Consider the following 21,832-nt stretch of genomic DNA (forward strand, 5'->3'; position numbering starts at 1 on the left):
GCTCCAGGCTCCGAGCCGTCAGCACAGAGCCCGACGCGGGGCACGAACTCACGAACCACAAGATCATGGCCTGAGCCGAAGTCGGATGCTCAACCAACTGAGCCCCCCCCCCCGGCGCCCCCGGATTGTTCATTTCTAACAACGTCCCGGGTGATGTTGTTGCTGCTGGTCTATAGAACACACTTTGAGTAGTAAAGGTTTAGATATCCAGATTTTTCTTTGCATGATCTAATCCTCCATCCAAATGCCTAGAAACCAGAAGCAACAATTATCAATACATTCAGGTCAATAAATGTTACTTTGGGCTGTTTAAAGTGGCACTGGGGGGGGGTTCAGTAGTCACGGTGCCCGTATCCATTGTGCTCCCAGTGTCCCAGGGAGTCACAGCACAGGAAAAAATACAAAAAACCGAATCTCCACCCTCAATGACCTTACTGTTTACAAAGGAGATGAATCAGATTAAACAGCAAAAAAACAAGTCAGCTCCAGTCTGCACATCTATACAGTACACATCTACATTCACAAAAGGACCCAGAAAAGCATGAACAGGCCTCAGACTGTGTTCATCAGCAGACATCAATACCCTCCCAACTGGTCTTCCTGTGTCTGCTCTGGACCCGCTCCAATTCAGGCTCTCCACTGCGCTGACCAGAATGGGCTTTTCAGAATCGCAACTCTGGTCATGTTAGAGTCCCCCCACTCCCCCACCCCCGTTCCAGGCCTTCCATTTTCCCCCACTGCATTTGGCAGGGTCCACAAGGCCCTGCGGGGCTGGCCTCTGCCCTGCCCCCACACTTTGTGCTCCAGCCACACTGGCCGTGCTGTGTTCCTCCTTGTCATGCTGTCTTCGCGCAGACTGTTGGCTGGGACTCGTGATTTAACCCCATCTCCTCCTCCATGTCAGAGACAAAGAGGGGGCGAGCGGCAAGGGAGTTAGCATGAACTTCTGCTACCAGGAAGTCTTCCTGGGGATGTGTGTCGGGTGGGGGGGTGTGTGTGGAGATTGCTACCTTACAGGAGGAAGAAGAGCAGGTCAGGTAAGGTGGAACACTGAGGCGACACGCTTGGGATGGGGGAGAGAGCGTCTCACCAGCGATGTTATGGCCCAGAGACCTTGAAAACAAAGTACTTTCAAGATCTTATGACCAAGTTAGAAGATATTTTCAGAAGGTTACAGGATCCTCAAAGACTATATCCGGTGAGAAGTCTTTCGTAGACTATATCCAGACTACCAAATCTCCGTCTTTAGCCCTGGATTCCTGGAGCTTAAAACTTGATGTCACTTAGTATTTATCTAGATTTCTCCTCTCAATACACAGGCCCTCTCAATACAATTAATCTGAAACTGAACTCACATATTCACGTTCTTAAACGCCTTCTTCTGTCTTGTGTATTTGTTAGCTGGTTCACTACCTAGAAGCATCTCTGACGCTTTCCCCTTGCTCTCATTACTTGTCAGTTACGGATCCTATAGTCCCTCCCTTGTCCAACCCTTGTCTCCATTGCTATCGCTTGCAACACTGTCTTTCAGGTTTTCTCTTTCTTGCACCGATGCAAAGACCTTTTACTGATCTCCCGACTCAAAGCATCCTTCCCTTACCTGCATGTGCCTCGCACGGCTCTGCGCATTGTTTCCCCAGTCACCTCCACTGGATTTCCACCAGCCGTCAAACTCAAACTCCTTGGTTTCACTTTCAGAGCTCCTCTCCTGTCTTGGGTGGCTTATCTTCCACCTCCGCTGCCCCTTTGCTCCAGCCTAAGGGACGTATTTGCCCTTGAAAACCTGATGGACCTTCCAAACTATGCCTGTTCTGATTACTGCTCCCCCCCCCCCACCTTCACCCTAATCTTACCATTCTTCAGCGGCTCACTTGAGATGCGTGTTTTTTTTTTTTAATTTTTTTTTCAACGTTTATTTATTTTTGGGACAGAGAGAGACAGAGCATGAACGGGAGAGGGGCAGAGAGAGAGGGAGACACAGAATCGGAAACAGGCTCCAGGCTCTGAGCCATCAGCCCAGAACCTGACGCGGGGCTCGAACTCACGGACCGTGGTGAGATCGTGACCTGGCTGAAGTCGGACGCTTAACCGACTGCGCCACCCAGGCGCCCCAAGAGATGCGTGTTTTTTTTTTAAGTTTATGTATTTTGACAGAGACAGAGACAGCGTAAGTGGGGGAGGGGCAGAGAGACCGAGAGAGAGAATCCCAAGCAGGCTCCATCCACACTGCCAGAGCAGACCCCGATGAGGGGCTCGAACCCATGAAGCTGTGAGATCATGACCTGAGTTGAAACTGAGTCGGACACTTAGCCGACTGAGCCACCCAAGGCACCCGTCTCTCCACACTGGGTGTGGGGCCTGACACGAGGCTTGAACTCACAACCCTGAGATCAAGACCTGAGCTGAGATTGAGAGCCGGGCTTGACCGACTGAGCCACCAGGTGCCCCCATCTTTTTTTTTTTTTTTTTAAGTACAGTTGACACGCAGCGTTATGTTAGTTTCAGGTGTATAGCATAGTGATTTGACAATTCCATACATTACTCAGTGCTCATCACAGTGAAGTGTATACTCACCGTCTGTCACCGTACAGCATTATGTTATTGACTATAATCCCGACGCTGTACTTTTCATCACTGTGACATTTTATGACTGGAAGTTTGTACCTCTTAATCCTATTCACCCACTTCACCCCTCCCCAGATGCACATCTTCTGTGAAGTCTTCTCTAACCCCTGGCCACAAGGGATATTCCTCAGAACTTGCACAATGCTGTGAGACTGTCATAATTACACTGCATTCTACCATGAAGATGATGGTGATGGTTTCTTTGTATCATAGTATCAATAATATCTAATAATTATTGAGCATTTGCTAACTGGGTATCTTGGACACATTATGTATGCCTCCATTTTTCATCTGTAAAATGGTGATGATCACGGCACCTGGTTCAGAGGGTTTTGAGGACTCATTACGATCATACCTGACACAAAGTACTTGGTTAGGAAACATTAGCTAGTGTAATAGGGGAGTAATTTACATTGTCTCAACTCACCCTGGGACCCATGAACTGCTTACTGTTATTATACTCTCTTTTTTAAAATTGGGATCACATATATATAACATCAAATTTACAATTTTAACCTTTTGGGGGGATTTTTTTTTTTGCATTTTTTCAAGTTTTTATTTAAATTCTAGTTAACATACATGGTGAAACTGGTTTCAGGTGTCGAATTTAGTGATTTATCACTTACACATAACACCCAGTGCTCATCACAAGTTAACGCCCATCACCCATTTAGCCCATCCCTCGCCCACCTCCCTTCGTCAACCCTCTGTTTGTTCTCTATAGTTAAGAGTCTCTTGTGGTTTGTTTCCCTCTCTCTTTTTTCCCCCTTTCCTCTATGGTCATCTATTTTGTTTCTTAAATTCCACATATGGGTGAAATCATATGGTGTTTGTCTTTCCCTGACTTATTTCGCTTAGCGTAATACACTATAGTTCTATCCACGTCATTGCAAGTGGCAAGATTTCATTCTTTTTGACGGCTGAGTAATATTCCATATATATATACCACATCTTCTTTGTCCATTCTTCAGTCGATGGACATTTGGGCTCTTTCCATAATTTGGCTATTGTGGATAATGCTGCTGTAAATATTGGGGTGCATGTGCCCCTTCGAATCAGTATTTTTGTATCCTTTGGGTAACTACCTAGCAATGCAGTCACTGGTCGCTGGTGGTAGGGTCGTTCCATTTTTAACGCTTTGCGGAGCCTCCATACTGTTTTCCAGAATGGCTGCACCAGTGTGCCTTCCCACCCACAGTGTAAAAGGCTTCCCCTTTCTCCACATCCTTGCCAACATCTGTTGTTTCCTGTGTTGCCGATTTTAGCCATTCTGACAAGTGTGAGGTGGGTTGTTTTTCTTTTTTTTCTAATGGACTGCTTCACGGAGTTGTGTGTCATCCTTGCACAGGGCCATGCTAATCTCTGTATTGTTCCAATTTTCGTATATGTGCTGCCAAAGTGAGCCCCCGTCTGAACCATTTTTAAGTACGTACAGTTCAGTAGTGTTAAGTACATCCACATCGTTGTGCAGCCAATCTCCAGACCGTTTTTCATCTTGCAAAGCTGAACCTCTATACCTGTTGAACGGTTCCCCATTCCCTCCTCCCTGAGGCCCTGGCAAGCACTGTTCTACTTTCTGTCTCTCTGAATTGTTATTACTACACTCTTTTTACAAAACTGAGGATACCAAAGTCCAGAGAGCAATTTGCTTCTAGGAGACAGAATCTGGACTTGAACCCGGGTCCTTGTTCACGCGCTAAGCTGCTTTGAAATACGGCTTTATCTCACAGAGTATCTGTGATGTGTTTTACTTCCCTCATAACAGTCATGGCCGCCGTGTGGCCAGTCCCTCTCTGTGCCCATGTTTTGGAGCCATTCTCAAATGTAATCCTTACGACAGCCCTTCAGTCACCGTGAGGGCGGTGTCCTATCTCCCCGCAGTGTCTGGTACTGAATAGAGACATGTTCAGTGACTGTGGGCCTCGCAATGCCTTTAAGTAGGCTAAATAATGCTAAGTAAGCTTGTACATTTTTTAATGCAATTGTTTACATTTTTGGAAAATGTTGATCCTCTCGGGAGAAAACTAGCTGAAATGCATGGGTTCCTAAAGAACTTCCCTATCCTTTCCACTCCCCGCTCCTTCTGCAGAGTCAATCTGCTCTTCTCACCCCAGGCCAGCCCCCAGGCCGCACCCCCCCCCCCCCATCTGTACCTCATCACCGGCTCTGCTGATCCACAGCCAAAGGCAGAGACAGGCAGGCAAGGGGACACAAGAGACTGTCCCTGCTCGGCTTCCTCCTCCTGCCACTCCACCTCCACACTCTTCCTTCTAGCCATGCACAGTCCTGGCTATCCTGGAACAAGCTTTGTCCTTTCACGCCTCCGTGACTTCGCACATGCTGTTCTGCAAGACTGGAATGCTTTCCCTCCCCTCTCTTCTCCACCTCCGAGACTCCTACAGTCTTTGCAAGCCAGCTCAGATGTCACCTCCTCTCCGAAGCCTCCTCCCCTGCCCTCTGCTCTCAGTCCGCCCCCTCCTCGGCACAGACTTGCTCATCATGTACTACAGCAGTTGGACTGCAGGGACTCCTAGTCACTGCAAGTGTCCCCGTGTCCCCAGCTCCTTGTGCTGTGATGAGGCTTCCTCTCTGCTCCTGGTGGGGGTGGGGGGCGGGTCAAGAGGAGCCCGGGGCACTTTGATTTTTTGATGTGCCTGGTATTTTTGAAAATGAGGAGATGGCAAAACAAATTCGCAAATACTGAGGCAAGTTTTTCCATGTTTAATAAATTAATGCTTCTAAGAATACAAAAAAAAATACAACATAATTGTGCTTCTCACAAGATAATCATAGGATTTATTGAAATATAATAATTTATAATGCACCACAGGCCTAGCGGTCTGTTAATGAGAAACAAGTTTAGGGACACAGACGGAGGGTCTTTGATCAAACCGGTCAGTGGATCTGCCATAATGTGAAACCCCGTTTGGAGATTGTGTCAAAAGCCTGATTTGGAGACCCTGGCCAGAAGGTTCTTCTGGCCCCTTTCTGTGCTGATAGGCTGTGCTGCCACCTCTGTACGCAGTAGGTGCTCACTGTTTGCTGAATGATTGGCACACGTACAGCTTTGCAAGTTAATTATTGAAAATTCACATACAATAAGTATTCCTGAGAAACAATGAAGTCCTGAACAATGGGGCAGGAAGCCACCTCCTTCTCCAGTAACCCCAACCTGAGTCCAGCTGAAGGCTGCAGCAGGAAACCCCTCACCCACTGTCTTTCCTACCCTTCCTCCTCAAGGGCACCAAACGCAGCTTCTGTTCTCGCCTCTCTTCTCCTCCACCCTCTTGAGGGTCCCAGGTGAAGAGAGAGAAAAGCACTCAGAAGGAGGCAAGCAGCCAAGCAGGGCTGGGAGAGGAAAGTTGTCCTGCCCCCAGGCAGGCCTGAGGAATAAAAGAAACAGAGGGAGGACAAAGAAGGACTTAAAGCACCGGAGCAAGGGGGAGAGAGGCCTAAGGAAGTTTACAAAGCAATCTGTCAGAGAAGGGCTGAAAAGGGAGCCCTGCTGGGCTGAGTGGCGCAGGCGCTCTACTCACCTTAGGCCCAGTTAGAGATGTGCGTTTACTCAGCCAAAGTCGTCCCAGGAGCTTCCCAGAACACGAGCGAGGCCTCCACTGGCCGGGTTCTGGCAACCTCAAACACCTCTGCTCTAATAGGCTCAATACACCAGTTTGCTTGAACCCACCAAACTGGCCCAACTTCCAATTCCCTCTGGATTTCCGACAGAAACACTATGTGGGTGAAGGTCACCAGCACTCTGACTTCCCAGATTTTCTGAGCCGGTGAAAATATCCACAAGGCCTTTCTGGAAGTCTCCCCTGCCACCAAAGGCAGGATTAATAATAACAGCTACCATGTGAGTGTTCATTCTGTGTGGAGGGCTTTACGCCATCTCACTTAGTGCCCACCACCGCCTTAGGTATGATTGCCCTGTTTTACATACAGGGAAATGGGCCTGGAGAGATTGAATGACTATCTAGAGGATAGACAGCCTGGATTCCAACTCAGGTCTGTTTGACCTCGATGCCCACCCTCTTCGCTCTATGGATATTGTCTCTTGGGAATCCTCTACAATTCTTCTTTCTTCTTTCTTTCTTTTTTTTTTTTGTGGTACCCAAATAAATTTCAGATGGGGTAGGATGGTACAATTCTGAGCTACCTAAAGAATTCCTAACCTCACAGCTGGGGATGGGAAGAGCAGTGGGAGTGGGAGTCTGCCTCATGGCTGGGTAGGGTCCTAGTTCTTTTAGACACTTGAGTAATTTAACCATAAATAACTGGGCACTGGGAACAGGACACTCACTAATAAAAGCATAGCCTGGAGTCATGTTGGGGGGGGGGGTAGAATTCAAGTCACTCAGTGGGTGGATGTATCTGCAAAACAAAAGAAAAGCCCCTTTCCCAGCCCAGGCAGAGAAATCTCCTGTAAAGTTAGAGACAACAGGCTTCTGGGCACGTAGCCAAGGTTCTGGGGATATTTATAACTTGAAGAGGGTGGGAGTCCCTAATAAGCTGCTATATTCTTTTTCCATCACTTCCCTCTCCAAGGCTACAGCGAGCTCAGAGCTCTTCCCCACGCAGAATGCCTGCTTTCCCCAATGTTCGGCTTCCATTGTCTAATTTTCTCATCCTGGCTGGGGAAAGGAAAGGCTGCAAGTCCTTCCGTTCGGAAGAACTCCAGTTGAATGCAGCTTAGCCGCTGCTGGTGTTTCTTGGCTAGCTGCTGTGGTCTCGGGGATCTGCCTATGAGTGTGTGGTTTCCCTAAGCTGCTTGAGAGTCTGTGAGTCTTTGGGATCCGCCTACGATCTCTGGGCTTTGCCTGCAAGTCTACGGGTTTGAGATCTACCTGCGGGTCTGAGATATCCGGGATCTGCCAGTGATTTCTAGAATCCTTCCAAACACTCGAAGTCTCAGAGAACTCTGCGGATTTGGAATCTGTTTGAGGCCTCTCAGATCTTGGAGCCGGCGATCTAGTGGATCTTCTGCGGGGCAGGCGGTAAGTCTGTTCTTTCCCAGCTTGGTTTTTCGGTTTCCCACCTTCAGCGGGTCAGGGACTACTCGCATCCTGAGGGCCCGCCAGGCCCTCAGAGGCCCAAGAGCCCATCCGTGCAGGAAACCGTCAGAAATCCTCTTAGTAGACAAGCTCCCAGGGATGATCAGGACGGGTTTTTTCAGCCCTGGGGCTTGACCTGCTCCTTCTTATGCGCCCTATCCTCCACCCTCGCTTTTGATTTCCCTCGGGTTTTCTCTTCTCTGCTGGACGCAGCTCAGCCCGCCCATCAAGCGGCGCTCTCTTAAGAAGGACAAGGTTGGATGCCCGTACAGGGTTAATAGCAACAGGGCCGGGACACCGCCTGGCCGAGCCGCGGACTCCCCTAGCCAGCGCACTGGAGGCGCGGGGCCTCCTGGGAGTTGTAGTCTGAGTAGCCGGGTGAGAGTGCCGCAGGCGCTGCTGGGAGACGTAGTGCGTGGGCGGAGCTCAAAGTTCCACCGCGGCCGCCGAGTCTCCCCTGGGGAGTGGGCGGCTGCCGCTTTTCTCTCAGGCCCCGGCTGTCAAATTAGGGCTAATCCCAGCAGAACTCAACACAAGCCAGCGCCTATATTAGGCCTGACGTCGAAGTTAAGGCCTGACTCAAGACAAGCATAAGGTCGTGAGGAGATGCAGGGCAATCCCTCTGGCTTAATCGGGCCGTGGTCTCCAAGAGACGAAAGCGGAAGATACTCCTCCCTGGCTAGGAGGACGCCCTTCCTTCTTCACCCTTTTGTTCTTTTCCTTCCTTGGTTTTTGGCCTCTGACTGGCCTTTGTACGCGGGAATGGAACTCCAACTCCCGGCAGGCCACGGGAGCAGGCGCAGGCGTGATCGAGGTGCTCAGCCACGCTACAAGAGGCGGGCCTAGTGTTCAGCATCTAATTGGCAAAGCGTTTTGCAACCTTCGCTCGCTGATTGGCTGAAATAGCTGCCGGAAAGGGCCAGCCTCGAGATGGGAGAGCGGAGGCGTTCTGTGGGCTGGGCTGAGAGCCTCCTCCCCGAGACAGCATCGACTTGACCCCCGGCCCCGGAGGGCCCGAGCTAGGGGGCTGTCTTAGTAAATTCCGGCAGTGCCTCCACCCTCCGGTGGCGGAGACACAGAGGGCGGGTCGCACTCGAGGGTCAGGAAGGAGAGTGACCCGGCCCGGGTCCCGGGCCCTCCCCACCCGCCTGGCGGCCAGAACTCCAGCCCTGGGGAGTGGGCAGGGCCTATCTTCTGTGCCTCACGCCCTGCTTTTCGCCTCCTTTAGCGCTGTCTGCTAGCTGCTTTTCCTGCTCTCTCTTCTGGGAGGCGAATCCTTGAGCCCGAGATGGCAGCCACCCTGCTCATGGCTGGGTCCCAGGTAAGCCGGGGGTGGCTTCTCGGACCCTGCCTCTGCTTACCCACCTTGTCCCGGCGTTTCTTCGCTGTGCAAATCCCTGTTGGAAATTCCCTGGGATTAGTAATTCGCTCGCTTCGGTATTCTGCCTCGAGAAACCTCAGTACCAGGCCAGTATAGCCACGAACAAGCATTTATTGAACACCTGCTGTATGCCTTTAAATCCTAGGAAGACAAAAGATGGATGGAACGGTCCCTCCCCGCCTGCTCACAATCTGTAGGGAGACAGACGCATTCGTTGAACTGTGATACAACGTGATAACAGCTTTATTTGTCGTAGAAACAAAGTGCTGTGGTGTGGGAACCAAGAAGTTGGGGTGATTAATTCTAAGGAGCCTAAGGGAGGAGTGGAGCGGAGCAGGGGGCCAGGGGACACTGAAGAACTGTCTGTACTGGAACAGGGCCTTAAAGAATTGTAAATTTTCACTAGTCTGAGACATACTACAGGAATAGAGGAACAGCGAGTAAAAGGTATGTAGGGATGTAGGTGCTACGTGTGTTCTGAGAAAAGTACCGCTAGAAGATAAAGTTCTGGAGTGGACAGGACTATCTGGCCATGGGACCAGAGCAGTCAGCTGGTAAATGGATCCCTTCTCTCCCACATCTCTTTTTTTTTTGCCTGTTTATTTCTTCTTTGGACTCTTCAGATCAGACTTGATACCTTTTGCCTTCGCAACAGTTCTAGCCATGTCTCTAATTTCAAAAGGAGGAATTAGTATTAACCTTCTGGATACCCAGTAATGAGGAAGCATTGTGTGATTTCAGGCACCTGTGACATTTGAAGATATGGCCATGTATCTCACTCGGGAAGAATGGAGACCTCTGGATCCTACACAGAGGGACCTTTACAGGGATGTCATGCAGGAGAATTACGGAAACGTTGTCTCACTAGGTAAGTAAGGATTCTCTGCCTTTCTTCGCTCCCACGTTTTTGAGACTCAAAAATGGCTCAGCTCTTTCAACACAACCAAGTTGTGTGATTTTTAAAGCATTGAATCAGATATTGGTTTGAGTTGAGTCCTCAGGAAGATCTTGGAGTGTGGGAACATCAAGGTCATATTGTCTAAAAGGAAAGACCGTTTCTGCCCATTTTAGAAACCTTCAGATTTCTTGTGCCCTGAGTCATCTACCATTCTCCAGCCTGTTTGTACAGATCACTGACCAAACAGGTCTGACATAATGGTGCTTGCCAGGATATAAATGCCCATGTAAATGGTCGTTTTACTAGAAGATGAGGAGGGTTCTGACTCAGGTTCATGGGAGGGCAAAAGCCACATTTTTGTGTTTGTTTTGTCTTCAGAGCCTTAGCTTTGCCAGAGCTCCTTTATTTATCTGGAGCAGGTACCTGTCTAGAGATGTTTCAGAGTTGATCGTAAATTTTGAGTGTGTCAAATGTTGTTCCAGAAAAATCCTGAACTCAACGAGATCGCAAATTCTATTAGGAAGAGAAGTAATTGTTTTGATGGTTTGTAAACCTGTCTTCTCTTAGCTATCCTTTGGTCTGGGCGTAACTAGAATAAACAGTATATTCTTGAGCTGAACAGTCTTTTGACTCACTTTGCCTCCTAGTAAGACTTGATAGAACTTAGCAATCATATATGGTTCACTAGGTCATCTGCCCTTCATTAGGACTAATTCTTATTTTGAAATCTTTATTTCTATAGCCTTTTCCAGGACAAAAGGCAAATAGGAGGGGTTTCCTTTTTACCTTGGGCTCTCCCTGATGTTCCAAGATTCTTGGATCTTTCCTTTAGAAAAGCAACTAAAATTTATTTACCTAGATGTAGTGCAGTCTCTCATCCAAATGTTCACCCCAATCCAACAAAAGCAAGCAGTGAGAGTCTTAAAGAAATGTGAATCTGTATGGCTCTGCCAGCCCAAGGAGTACTTGTTAGAAGAACGGAAGCATGGAAGGACACACACACACACACACACACACACAGAAAAATAAGTTCCTTTCTCAAATAAGTTTGATATTGGTAAATACCAGTATTATTGGTAAATAATATCTACAGGGCATCTGGGTGGCTCAGTCGGTTGAGTCTCCAACTTCGGCTCAGGTCATGATCTCATGGTTCGCTAGTTTGAGCCCCACATCAGGCTGTCTGCTGACAGCACAGAGTCTGCTTCAGATCCTCTGTCTCCCTCTCTCTCTGCTCCTTGCCCACTCATGCATGTGCCCTCTTTTTCTCTCTCTCTGAAAAAAAAAATTAGTAAATAATTAAAATTTATAAGGCTTCTTAACCTCAGGACTCTTCAGAACCTTTAATGTGTTAAATGGCGTGCCCATTTCTAAGAAGAGATGTTGAATGCACCATTTACTAAAGTAGTTTATCTATGGACCCTTTTCTCCCAGCATACATAGTAACCTCTAGGTTGATGAGTGTGCTAAGTAACACAACTTGGAAAAACAGTGTCTGGTAGAAAGTTGCTTATAGATAGTGGTTGTATATTTTCTTTTTCATTTTCATTTGAAGGCTGTGTTTAGTTAATGTCAGGGATGTTCTGAGCCAGGCATCATTTGTGCATTCTCCAACCTTCCCTCCTCTATTCACATTTAAAGGCCGCTTGGGGTGCCTGGGTGGCTCAGTCGGTTGAGCGTCAAACTTTGGCTCAGGTCATGATCTAGCAGTCTGTGAGTTCGAGCCCCGTGTTGGGCTCTGTGCTGACAGCTCAGAACCTGGAGCCTGCTTCGGATTCTGTGTGTCTCTCTCTCTGCCCCTCCCCCTCTCATGCTCTGTGTGTGTGTCTCTCTCTCTCTGTCAAAAATAAATAAAAATTAAAAAAAAATTTTAAAGGCCACTGGAAGGAAGCAAGTAACATTTGGCAGTCACTTTTCCTGTCAACTAAGACTTGATATAGCTAGACAAAAATGTTTTTTCCATCCTAACCCAGTAGATTCATAGTAAATATCATATAATGATAATGATGAAGGGTTAGAAAGTTTAAGAACGTACACACAATGCAATCACATGTAAAACATCTAGGTCCTTGGCTTCTAGGCATTCTAATATACAGTCTTTTATGTTTTCTGTTCTGGCTCTTTGAAAACACCAGGAGCATATACAATTTTCATAAAGAACCATTAACGGTAATGGTTCAGAGCATGAACTGTTTTCAGACAAACCTGGATTTGAATCTTAGTCCCATCACTTACTACTCTGTGAACTCTTTGCAAGTCACTTCTCGGGGTCTAGAATTTACTATCCATAGGATAGAAATCATAATGCCTGACTCTCAGGGTGATTGAAGTAATTTGGGGAAAGAACTTAGCACAATGCCTGGTACACAGGAGACAAATTTTGTGTATTTGCCGGGATTATTATTATTATTCTTATTATTATTTACCCTTTATTACAGATTTTGAGATCAGGAGTGAGAATGAAGTGAATCCAAAGCAAGAGATTAGTGAAGATGTGGAATTTGGCACTGCATCTGAAAGACCTGTGGGGAACACTGAGGAAAATCCTGAAAATGAAGAAGCCTTTGAAAGCAGGGAGAGACCCGAAAGACAGTGGGGAGATTTAACAGCAGAAGAGTGGGTAAGCTATCCTCTTCAACAAGTCACTGACCTGCTCGTTCACAAAGAAGTCCACACGGGCATCCGGTATCATATATGTTCTCATTGTGGAAAGGCCTTCAGTCAGATCTCAGACCTTAATCGACATCAGAAAACCCACACTGGAGACAGACCCTATAAGTGCTACGAATGTGGAAAGGGCTTCAGTCGGAGCTCACACCTTATTCAGCATCAAAGAACACACACCGGGGAAAGGCCTTATGACTGTAATGAGTGTGGGAAAAGTTTTGGAAGAAGCTCTCACCTCATTCAGCACCAGACAATCCACACTGGAGAAAAACCCCACAAATGTAACGAGTGTGGGAAAAGTTTCTGCCGGCTGTCTCACCTCATCCAGCACCAAAGGACCCATAGTGGGGAAAAGCCCTATGAGTGTGAGGAGTGTGGGAAAAGCTTCAGCCGGAGCTCTCACCTAGCTCAGCACCAGAGGACCCACACAGGTGAGAAGCCTTACGAGTGTAATGAATGTGGGCGAGGCTTCAGTGAGAGATCTGATCTCATCAAACACTATCGGGTGCACACGGGGGAGAGGCCCTACAAGTGTGATGAGTGTGGGAAGAATTTCAGTCAGAACTCCGACCTGGTGCGCCATCGCAGAGCCCACACGGGAGAAAAGCCGTACCACTGTAACGAATGTGGGGAGAATTTCAGCCGCATCTCGCACTTGGTTCAGCACCAGAGAACGCACACAGGGGAAAAGCCGTACGAATGTAACGCTTGTGGGAAAAGCTTCAGCCGGAGCTCTCATCTCATCACACACCAGAAAATTCACACCGGAGAGAAGCCCTACGAGTGCAATGAGTGTTGGCGAAGCTTTGGAGAAAGGTCAGATCTCATTAAACACCAGAGAACCCACACCGGAGAGAAGCCCTATGAGTGTGTACAGTGTGGAAAAGGTTTCACTCAGAGCTCCAACCTCATCACCCATCAAAGAGTTCATACGGGAGAGAAGCCTTACGAGTGTACTGAGTGCGAGAAGAGTTTCAGCCGGAGCTCGGCACTTATTAAACATAAGAGGGTACATACTGACTAAGTCCTGTAATTATAAGAAATGATTCACTTGAAGGTACAATTTTATTTGATAGCAAAGAGCTCTCTCAAGACGGAGCTGCTTTTACCATAGTGAAGTTCCTTGCCGGCCATCATTTGAAACATCAAAGAAGATAAGCCATTTGAAATTCTGACCCACAACTTTGGGAACGTTCCCCCCTTCTCCCAAGGAGTGATTTTTTTTTATTCACTGAATATTAATGAAGTACTTCATCAGAATCAGCTCCACAAGTAACTGGGAATCTGAAGACCAGGGGATGCATGCTGGTAAATCCTCAGGATTGGAAATGGAGTAAATCTTTAAAAGTTATCTCTCTCATCCGTGGCCCAAAGAACTATGCTAGGGGAAATGTTGGACTGTAATAGGGTGGTCACAGCTGCTTCGGAAAAAGACAACCAGAGACTGCCTGAATTGCCACACCTGTTCACTCTCCATAATTGTTGGGCACGCACATCTTCCCCTTTGAAAGGCGTTTTCCTTGAGTTGCGTATGCATTTGTATCTTTCCATCTTCCTGAGAGCAGGATTCTGCACGATGAAGGCAATGATCATAACTGTTTCCCTCATTGTTCCTAATTACCTTTATTCAAGCTTGCATCTTTGCAAAAGCTAACTACAGATGCAGATTAAAAGGAAACATGAGACACAGGTTTGGGGACCAAGGACTCATCAATGGTGGTGACTTTAGCAAGAGCTGGTTACTGTTGTTATTGCCACTAATCAAAATGTATTCCTTTTCTTTGGGGGATCACTGTAGGGAACAATGTAGGGAGGGTATCTTCAAGGAAAGATAGGACCATACTGGTGGTGGAGTGTAAGGAGCAAGTGGAATTGGCCACTCCCGGGAAGGAAACACAGAGTTCCTCCCCAAGGACCACCACCATTCCTTTCTGTGTTCTTCCCCTTCTGCCTTGAGAGATCAATTCTACTGCTAACTCTAGGATTTGATAAGGGCCACATCCCAGTGTTTCTCTTGGCTTGCATAAGGGCATGTGTATGTACAGTAAAACGTGTATTCCTGTAATTTTTCCAGTAGCGGAAACTGAATTCACACAGAATTAGCATGTTCCTGGGTGATGTTGATCATGTGACAGAACTACAGACAACTCCAGTGTGAGAAATGTCCTTTCATTTTCTTTTTTTTTTTTATAAAGGAAAAATGTTAAACACTAGTGCTCTAGTGTGCACGCTCCTTTAAGATCTGTCTTTGTACAGAACTAAGCACTTGTTTATGTGTATCAGTCAATTGTGGGAGATAATAACTGGACAGATAGGTTGAGTGTCCTGTTCTCAGACTGAATACTCTTCTCTTCGGCCTACTCACAAGGAATGAATAAACCCAGATAGGAATGTGTTTCTATCCTGTCAGTCTACAGATACACGTGGTTAAGATGAAAGTTGACCCAAATTAAACCTGTTAGCGTCAGTTCTCCCAATCTCAGCCCACATAGGAGTTAAGAAATACCCCAGGCATTGGTGCTTATCCAGGCATTTGGGGGTGGAAGTGTGAGGGGGAGTGGACTAAGGAATATATCTTTTTCGAGAGTGCCCCAAGCTATTTCTACTGTGCTTTATTGTGAATGCTGTAACATTTGAAAAATATTTCGCCATAGCTCTTTGGGACTTGGTGTGTCAAAGGAGCCAGTGGTCTCTCTCGGGTAGTATACTACGTCGAGTCATTAGGAGCCACAACTGTGTGGGACTGCATCCTTTGCAGGGACACAACCTTGAAAGGAACAAAATGAAACACCACTCCATCAAGGAGGTTTCTTCATGTTGCCACCCCTGTTTAAATACAAACTCAACTTGGGCAGGGAGCATGTTTTGTGTCCTGTACAAAATCTAGCCGATCGTGGGTATCCATATTTTAATTGTTGAATGACTCACATGTTCTTGATGACTGAACTCGAATATGTCCTTTCCTGTATCAGTGTTGCTAATGGTTTTAACAAATACCAGAGTTCTCCTGTTGTTTCTGTGAGGCACTCTGGGCATCAGCTTTGGAGTGGCCACAGAAGACAGCATCCTCATGACCCAAGGGTATTTCACTCCCTCTTTCTTCCCTACTCTCCTGCCCCATCCCAACCTGTTCCTGCTGCTGCTTTTGGCTTCTTAGAGGTGAGTGGCTCAAGAAGAGGCTTCTTGGTGCCCCAGCCATCTCTCCATACATGTACACTCCAGCTGGGAAGTTCAAAGGGCAAGGGCCAGACCAGCTGTCTCCTGTCTTTCTGCCAACTGCTGCCCATTTGCTGTGTTGAACTTTTGTGTAGAACTTCTGCATCAGACTCTCTTTGCTAATGCTTTCTGCATGTTTCCTGCTCCCAAGTCTCTGGCCGCTTCTGCACATACCCTGAACACTTTGTGCCTGTTTTCTTATGGTTGTGGAGAGTGAGTGAACAAGTAAGTATGTAGAGCAGTTTTTCGTAGGGTATTGGTCGCAGTTATGCTAGTGTCTATCTACATCTGTATTCTAACAATATTCTATAATTAAAAGTATACTTTTTAAAAATCAAAAAGCTGAGAATTTTTTTAGTAACCCAGCACCGATTCATAAACTGGTTTCTCGTCAGATTCACTAAGAGTGGACACAATTGTCTTTACATTGATGCATTTGTACAGATGTTCTGGTAGAAATTTGGGCGCACATTATTTTCACACACTGGTGGGCCCTCTGGATATTGCCATTATTTTAGGAAGATGCAAAAATCTGGAGAGTTTCCTGTGAAGATTGGGTTGGAGGCAAAGCAGCGTGGAAGTATTTGGTATGAGTGTCTCGTTAACTTTGGAGAAGGTGAAACACAAACACATCCAAAAGCAAAAATGAAAGGAGGCCTTGTTGCTTTAAGGAGATATTTTTGGATATCTGTTAAGAACACTAAAACAATTTCTTCTGAACTAGTATTGGAATCCCAGAACAGATCCCTCTTAGAAATAGTCAAAGGCTCTCTATTCATGACACAGTTTGCCTAAGGCAGTGATTATGTATTACTAAGGTGTGGCCACAATTTTCAAATTACTTACAAGTAATTTTCTCTTATGAAACCTTTCTTTAAATGGCGGGCCAGTCTAGGCAGAGGTAGGGAGTCGAAGTGCTTTAAATTGGGGAAAACTACAAAGATGAAAGAAAAACTTCAATTAAACCTATACCCAAGACTTGGAAAGAAAAGAGATTTTATTAAAACATCGTTTAAAGCTCTCTTTTTCCTTGCTACATGTTCAACAATTTTTATTTCTGGGAGGAAACGTTAAAGGAAAATGCTGGCTCACCTGGAGCCCCCCTCTAAGGGTATTTGATATGTTAATATTTTGCCATTATTATAATGGAAGCAGATTTCCTTCTGTGTGAGCTGTTCTCTAAAAGGCCAGGTTAGGGCTTTGCTTCCAGGCCGTTAGGACACCAATGAATGCACTGAAATGATAATTTGTTACGTGGTTTCCTACTGTTCCAAAAGTTAGTATTGTTTGAAAAGGAGTTCCTGTGCCCTGGGAGGAATTTGAAGCATTGGTTAGATACCCGTCTCTAGTGGCGTAGCCTGGGCCCTGTGTATCTGTAGGAGACTTCAAGATAAAAGGGCATTAGTGAAACACAACCGAGGAGGAAAACTAATAGAAGAAAATTACCTTGTCGTGGCCTAAGATTGTTTCATAGTTAATTCCATTTTTAAAATATTTTACTTATTTTTTAATGAGTTTTCCATGTTTTTTTATTTTTAATGTTTATTTACTTTTTTGTTTTTTGTTTTTTTTTTAAATTTTTTTAACGTTTATTTATTTTTGAGAGACAGAGCATGAGTGGGGGAGGAGCAGTGAGAGAGGGAGACACAGAATCCGAAGCAGGCTCCAGGCTCCCAGCTGTCAGCACAGAGCCCGACGCGGGGCCTGAACCCACAAACCGTGAGATCATGACCTGAATGGAAGTTGGATGCTTAATCCACTGAGCCACCCAGGCGCCCCTAATGTTTATTTACTTTTGAGAGGCGGGGAGAGACAGAGAGACAGAGACGAGCAGGGGAGGGACAGAGTGAGAGGGAGATACAGAATCTGAAGCAGGCTCCAGGCCCTGAGCTGTCAGCAGAGCCCGACGCAGGGCTCGAACTCATGGACTGTGAGATCATGACTTGAGCTGAAGTTGGACACTCAACCAACTGAACCACCCAGGCACCCCAAGATTTTATTTTTAAGTAATCTCTACACCTAACATGGGGCTCAAACTTCAATCCCAAGATCAAGAGTCGCATGCTCTTCCGACTGAGCCACTCAGGCGCCTCAAGCTAATCTCCTTTTTTAATGTTTTCCTAAATGCTTTGTGTTCAAAGTTTTTATCATTTTCAGCTTCTCCAAAGGTGGTTTTGTTTTTCCTTCAGGGAGAGACCGAGGCTGATGACCTCAAAATCCCACTCTGAATTTCACAACAGCCCCTGTGCCTAGCTGATTTATGGACATCCCTGTTTGGAAATTACCAGGCACCTTAACATCAACCCCAAACTGACCTTACCGCTTTCTTCCACCCCCCAGCTGCTTTCTCCTGTATTTAACTCAGCCATTGCCTAGTTACCCAAGCTGGAAACTTGCATATCACACTCAACAGCTCCTGTTCCTTTTGGCCTTTCCCCAAAACAATAAATATTAGTTGAATAGTCATCCAGTCATGACCAACCTTGCTCTTTCTACTTGCTTTCTCACCACTTACCATGCAACCTTAGGCAAGTTCATTAATTTCCTGTTCCTTGGATTTCCCATCCATAAAATGGGGGTAATTATATCTACCTCCTAGAGTTGCAAAGATTTAAGTGAGATAATGGGCTTGAAATATTAGCTGCAGTTATTCAGACCATCACCAGGCCACATCCTGCTGACTTTTTAAAAAAAAAATTTAATTTTATTTTTAAGTAATCCTACACCCAATGTGGGTTCAAACTCACAACCCTGAGATTAAGAGCCACATGCTCCTCTGACTGACCAGCCAAGTGTCCCCACCCACATCTTGTTTACTGAAACCACCTCCTAATGAGTCTCTCTCTCTCTCTTTACAGTTCATCCATTTGTTTTTGAGAGAGAGAGAGAGAGCATGCATGAGTAGGGGAGGGGTGGAGACGGAGAGAAAGAGAATCCCAAGTAGGCTCTGCACTGTCAGTATGGAGCCTGATGCAGGGCTCAAACCCATGAACCATGAGATCATGACCTGAGCTGAAATCAAGAGCCAGCCGCTCAACCGACTGAGCCACCCAGGCATCCCATGCATCTCTTTTCCATTTGCAATCCTCTCTGGTCTATTCTGCCTAGCTGGAGCTAGGTCTTTCTAAAGGGCAAATCCTTTCTTTGCCACTGTTCTGTGTAAAATCTTCTCATGCTTCCCATCGCCCTTTGCATATGGTGAAACCCTTTTGGTGTAATTTTTGAGGAGGTCATCTGTGCTCTGGCCTCTGCCGCCCTCCACTGCCCTCAGCTTCAGTTCTCTGTGCTATCAACACTACAAGCTGAATCTCTTTCTCTCCACTCCTGGCCAACTCCTTGTCCTTCAAGTCTCGTTCCTAACTTGTTCTAAGAACCCTTTCCTGATCCCACAAGATGGACAGGTGTCCCGTTTCTGTGTTCCATGAGTTTGTGCCAATCAAAGCACTTTATCCCTGGTTCATAATTGCCTGCTTACTTTTTCATCTCCTCCATTAGACTTTGGTACCCCTGAAGAAGTCATTGTGTCTTGCTCACTATTGTATCTTCAGCTATTGGCAAATGTTTGACTTAAGATATAGAGTAGGCAGGCAACAGATATTTGTTGGATAAGTGAGAGGACATTATGTGTAAACTTCATTTCCCTCAGCAGAGCTGGTGACTTCAGTTCCAATTTGTCACCACACAAGCTACTCACCAAAGAACGTTAGAAATTCTGTCATTGGGTATCTGGTGGGGCCTTATGCAAGATGAAGAAGGCTCCCAGAGCCAATGTGACCTATCAAAGACACCTCCCAGCCTGTCCCTCAGATAAAGCTGGGATAATAAAGGCAGCCACCCCTGGTGGTTCCTGTATTTGATGGGTCATTGTTATCTTCTCTCTAGGAATAGATTCTTTATGGCAACTTTGGAGCTGTGTTGCAAGGTAGGCTGTCAACACAGGAAACTTGGGCAGGATTTTAAGCTCTCTGTTCTAAGTTTGGTATTTGATCATCCTCTGAATTCTTCAAGCAGAGCACATAAACAAATAAATGGTGGGTAATCTTTTGCAGGAAGAATCCAGATTCCTATGAGAATCTAATGAAAAGTTTCAGATCATTTGCTTTTATTGAGTTTTCAGAATTCTTTATATGTTTTGGACACAAGTCCTTTATCATACATATGACTTACAAGTATTTCTCCCAGTCTTTGGCCTTGCCTTTCATGCTTTTAATAGTGTCTTTCAAAGAACCAAAGTTTTAAATTTTGATCACCTGCAGTTTTCTGATAGGATTTTTACCCCAGGTTTCCTTTTCTAGATCTTCACATTGGTATCTTGAGTCATAGCACTTAAATCTTTGTTTTTTTTTAGCAAAGGAAGGGAGAAAGCACGCTTTCTGGACTTGATTCTTGTTTAGTTACATCCACTCTACTGGAGTTTGAGTTTTAGCCTAGATAGTACTGCCATTAGATCAGGGCAGCAGGGCCACCACCCTGAGCCCTGCTCTTTAAAGGTCCCTGATCTGGCTTAGCTCTAGTTGCACCTTCGCTCATGGGGCTAAGGATGTGCCCATCTAGAGCTCATACCTCCTCCTTCCCTTTCTAGATCACAAACTCTAAGTATCCAGGACCTTGGAATTCTTTGCCCAAATAGCTCCCTTTCAAGTGTCTTCCCCAGGTTTGTGTTCTTGAAGGTAAACCAATCTGCACGTGTGTACCCCTAGGCCTTAGGTTTGGGAGGATAGACTGAGATTACACCTGCAGGTTGCGTAGCCTCACGCATGTGGATGTTAGGGCCCACCTGGAACGGGACAGATACAGAGTAGGGAAAGAAGGGGACAGGCCTCTATTTGTACTCTTCTTCAGTCCTGGTTCCAGCTGTCCTATCAAAAATTTCCAAAAAAAAAAAAAAAAATTCCGGGGCACCTGGCTGACTGAGTAGGAAGAGCATTGGACTCTTGATCTCGGGGTCATGAGTTCGAGCCCCACATTGGGTATAGAGATTACTTAAAAGAATAAATAAACTTAAAAAACTTGAGTGCCTGGCTGCCTCAGTCAGTACAGCATGCAACTCTTGATCTTGGGGTTGTGAGTTTAAGCCCCGCATTGGGTGTCGAGCTTACTTTATATTTTTTTTAATTTTATGTTTTATTTTTAAAAATTTACATCCACATGAGTTAGCATATAGTGCAACAATGATTTCGGGAGTAGATTTCTTAGTGCCCCTTAGCCATTTAGCCCATCCCCCCCTCCCACAACCCCTCCAGTAACCCTCAGTTTGTTCTCCATATTTATGAGTCTCTTCTGTTCTGTCCCCCTCCCTGTTTTTATATTATTTTTGCTTCCCCTCCCTTATGTTCATCTGTTTTGTCTCTTAAAGTCCTCATATGAGTGAAGTCATATGATTTTTGTCTTTCTCTAATTTCACTTAGCATAATACCCTCCAGTTCCATCCACGTAGCTGCAAATGGCAAGATTTCATTCTGATTGCCGAGTAATACTCCATCGTATATACATACCACATCCTCTTTATCCATTCATCTTTCGATGGACATTTGGGCTCTTTCCATACTTTGGCTATTGTTGATAGTGCTGCTATAAACATGGGGGTGCGTGTGTCCCTTCGAAACAGCACACCTGTATCCCTTGGATAAATGCCTAGTAGTGCAATTCCTGGGTCGTAGGGTAGTTCTATTTTTAGTTTTTTGAGGAAACTCTGTACTGTTTTCCAGAGTGGCTACACCAGCTTGTATTCCCACAAACAACGCAAAAGAGATCCTCTTTCTCCGCATCCTCGCCAACATCTGTTGTTGCCTGAGTTGTTAATGTTAGCCATTCTGATAGGTGTAAGGTGGTATCTCATTGTGGTTTTGATTGAGCTTACTTTAAAAAAATGTATGGGCCTGGGTGGCTCTGTCAGTTAAGCACCCAGCTGACAGCGCAGAGCCTACTTGGGATTCTCTCTCCCAATTTCTCTCTCAAAATAAATAAATAAACATTTTTTTTTATTTTCCA

The 21,832-nt window shown here is 46.0% G+C and overlaps 1 protein-coding gene and 1 non-coding gene across 2 annotated transcripts; one reads left to right on the forward strand and one right to left on the reverse strand.

Moving 5' to 3' along the window:
- Positions 1 to 3,928: 3,928 nt before the first annotated feature.
- Positions 3,929 to 4,031, reverse strand: LOC124516773 (U6 spliceosomal RNA). Its single transcript, XR_006963172.1, has one exon. It is a non-coding gene; the product is annotated as a U6 spliceosomal RNA (small nuclear RNA).
- A 4,632-nt stretch (positions 4,032 to 8,663) lies between these two features.
- Positions 8,664 to 15,483, forward strand: ZNF436 (zinc finger protein 436). Its single transcript, XM_047085098.1, has 3 exons — positions 8,664 to 9,000; positions 9,802 to 9,928; positions 12,397 to 15,483. Exons 1-3 carry the CDS (start codon positions 8,968 to 8,970, stop codon positions 13,647 to 13,649), a joined length of 1,413 nt encoding a protein of 470 aa, XP_046941054.1. The 5' UTR covers positions 8,664 to 8,967; the 3' UTR covers positions 13,650 to 15,483.
- Positions 15,484 to 21,832: the final 6,349 nt, after the last annotated feature.

This window comes from Lynx rufus, unplaced genomic scaffold (assembly GCF_022079265.1).
Source record: "Lynx rufus isolate CCGP_SWC_20201006 ecotype Redwood Valley unplaced genomic scaffold, mLynRuf1.p SCAF_2, whole genome shotgun sequence".
Lineage (NCBI taxonomy): Eukaryota > Metazoa > Chordata > Mammalia > Carnivora > Felidae > Lynx > Lynx rufus.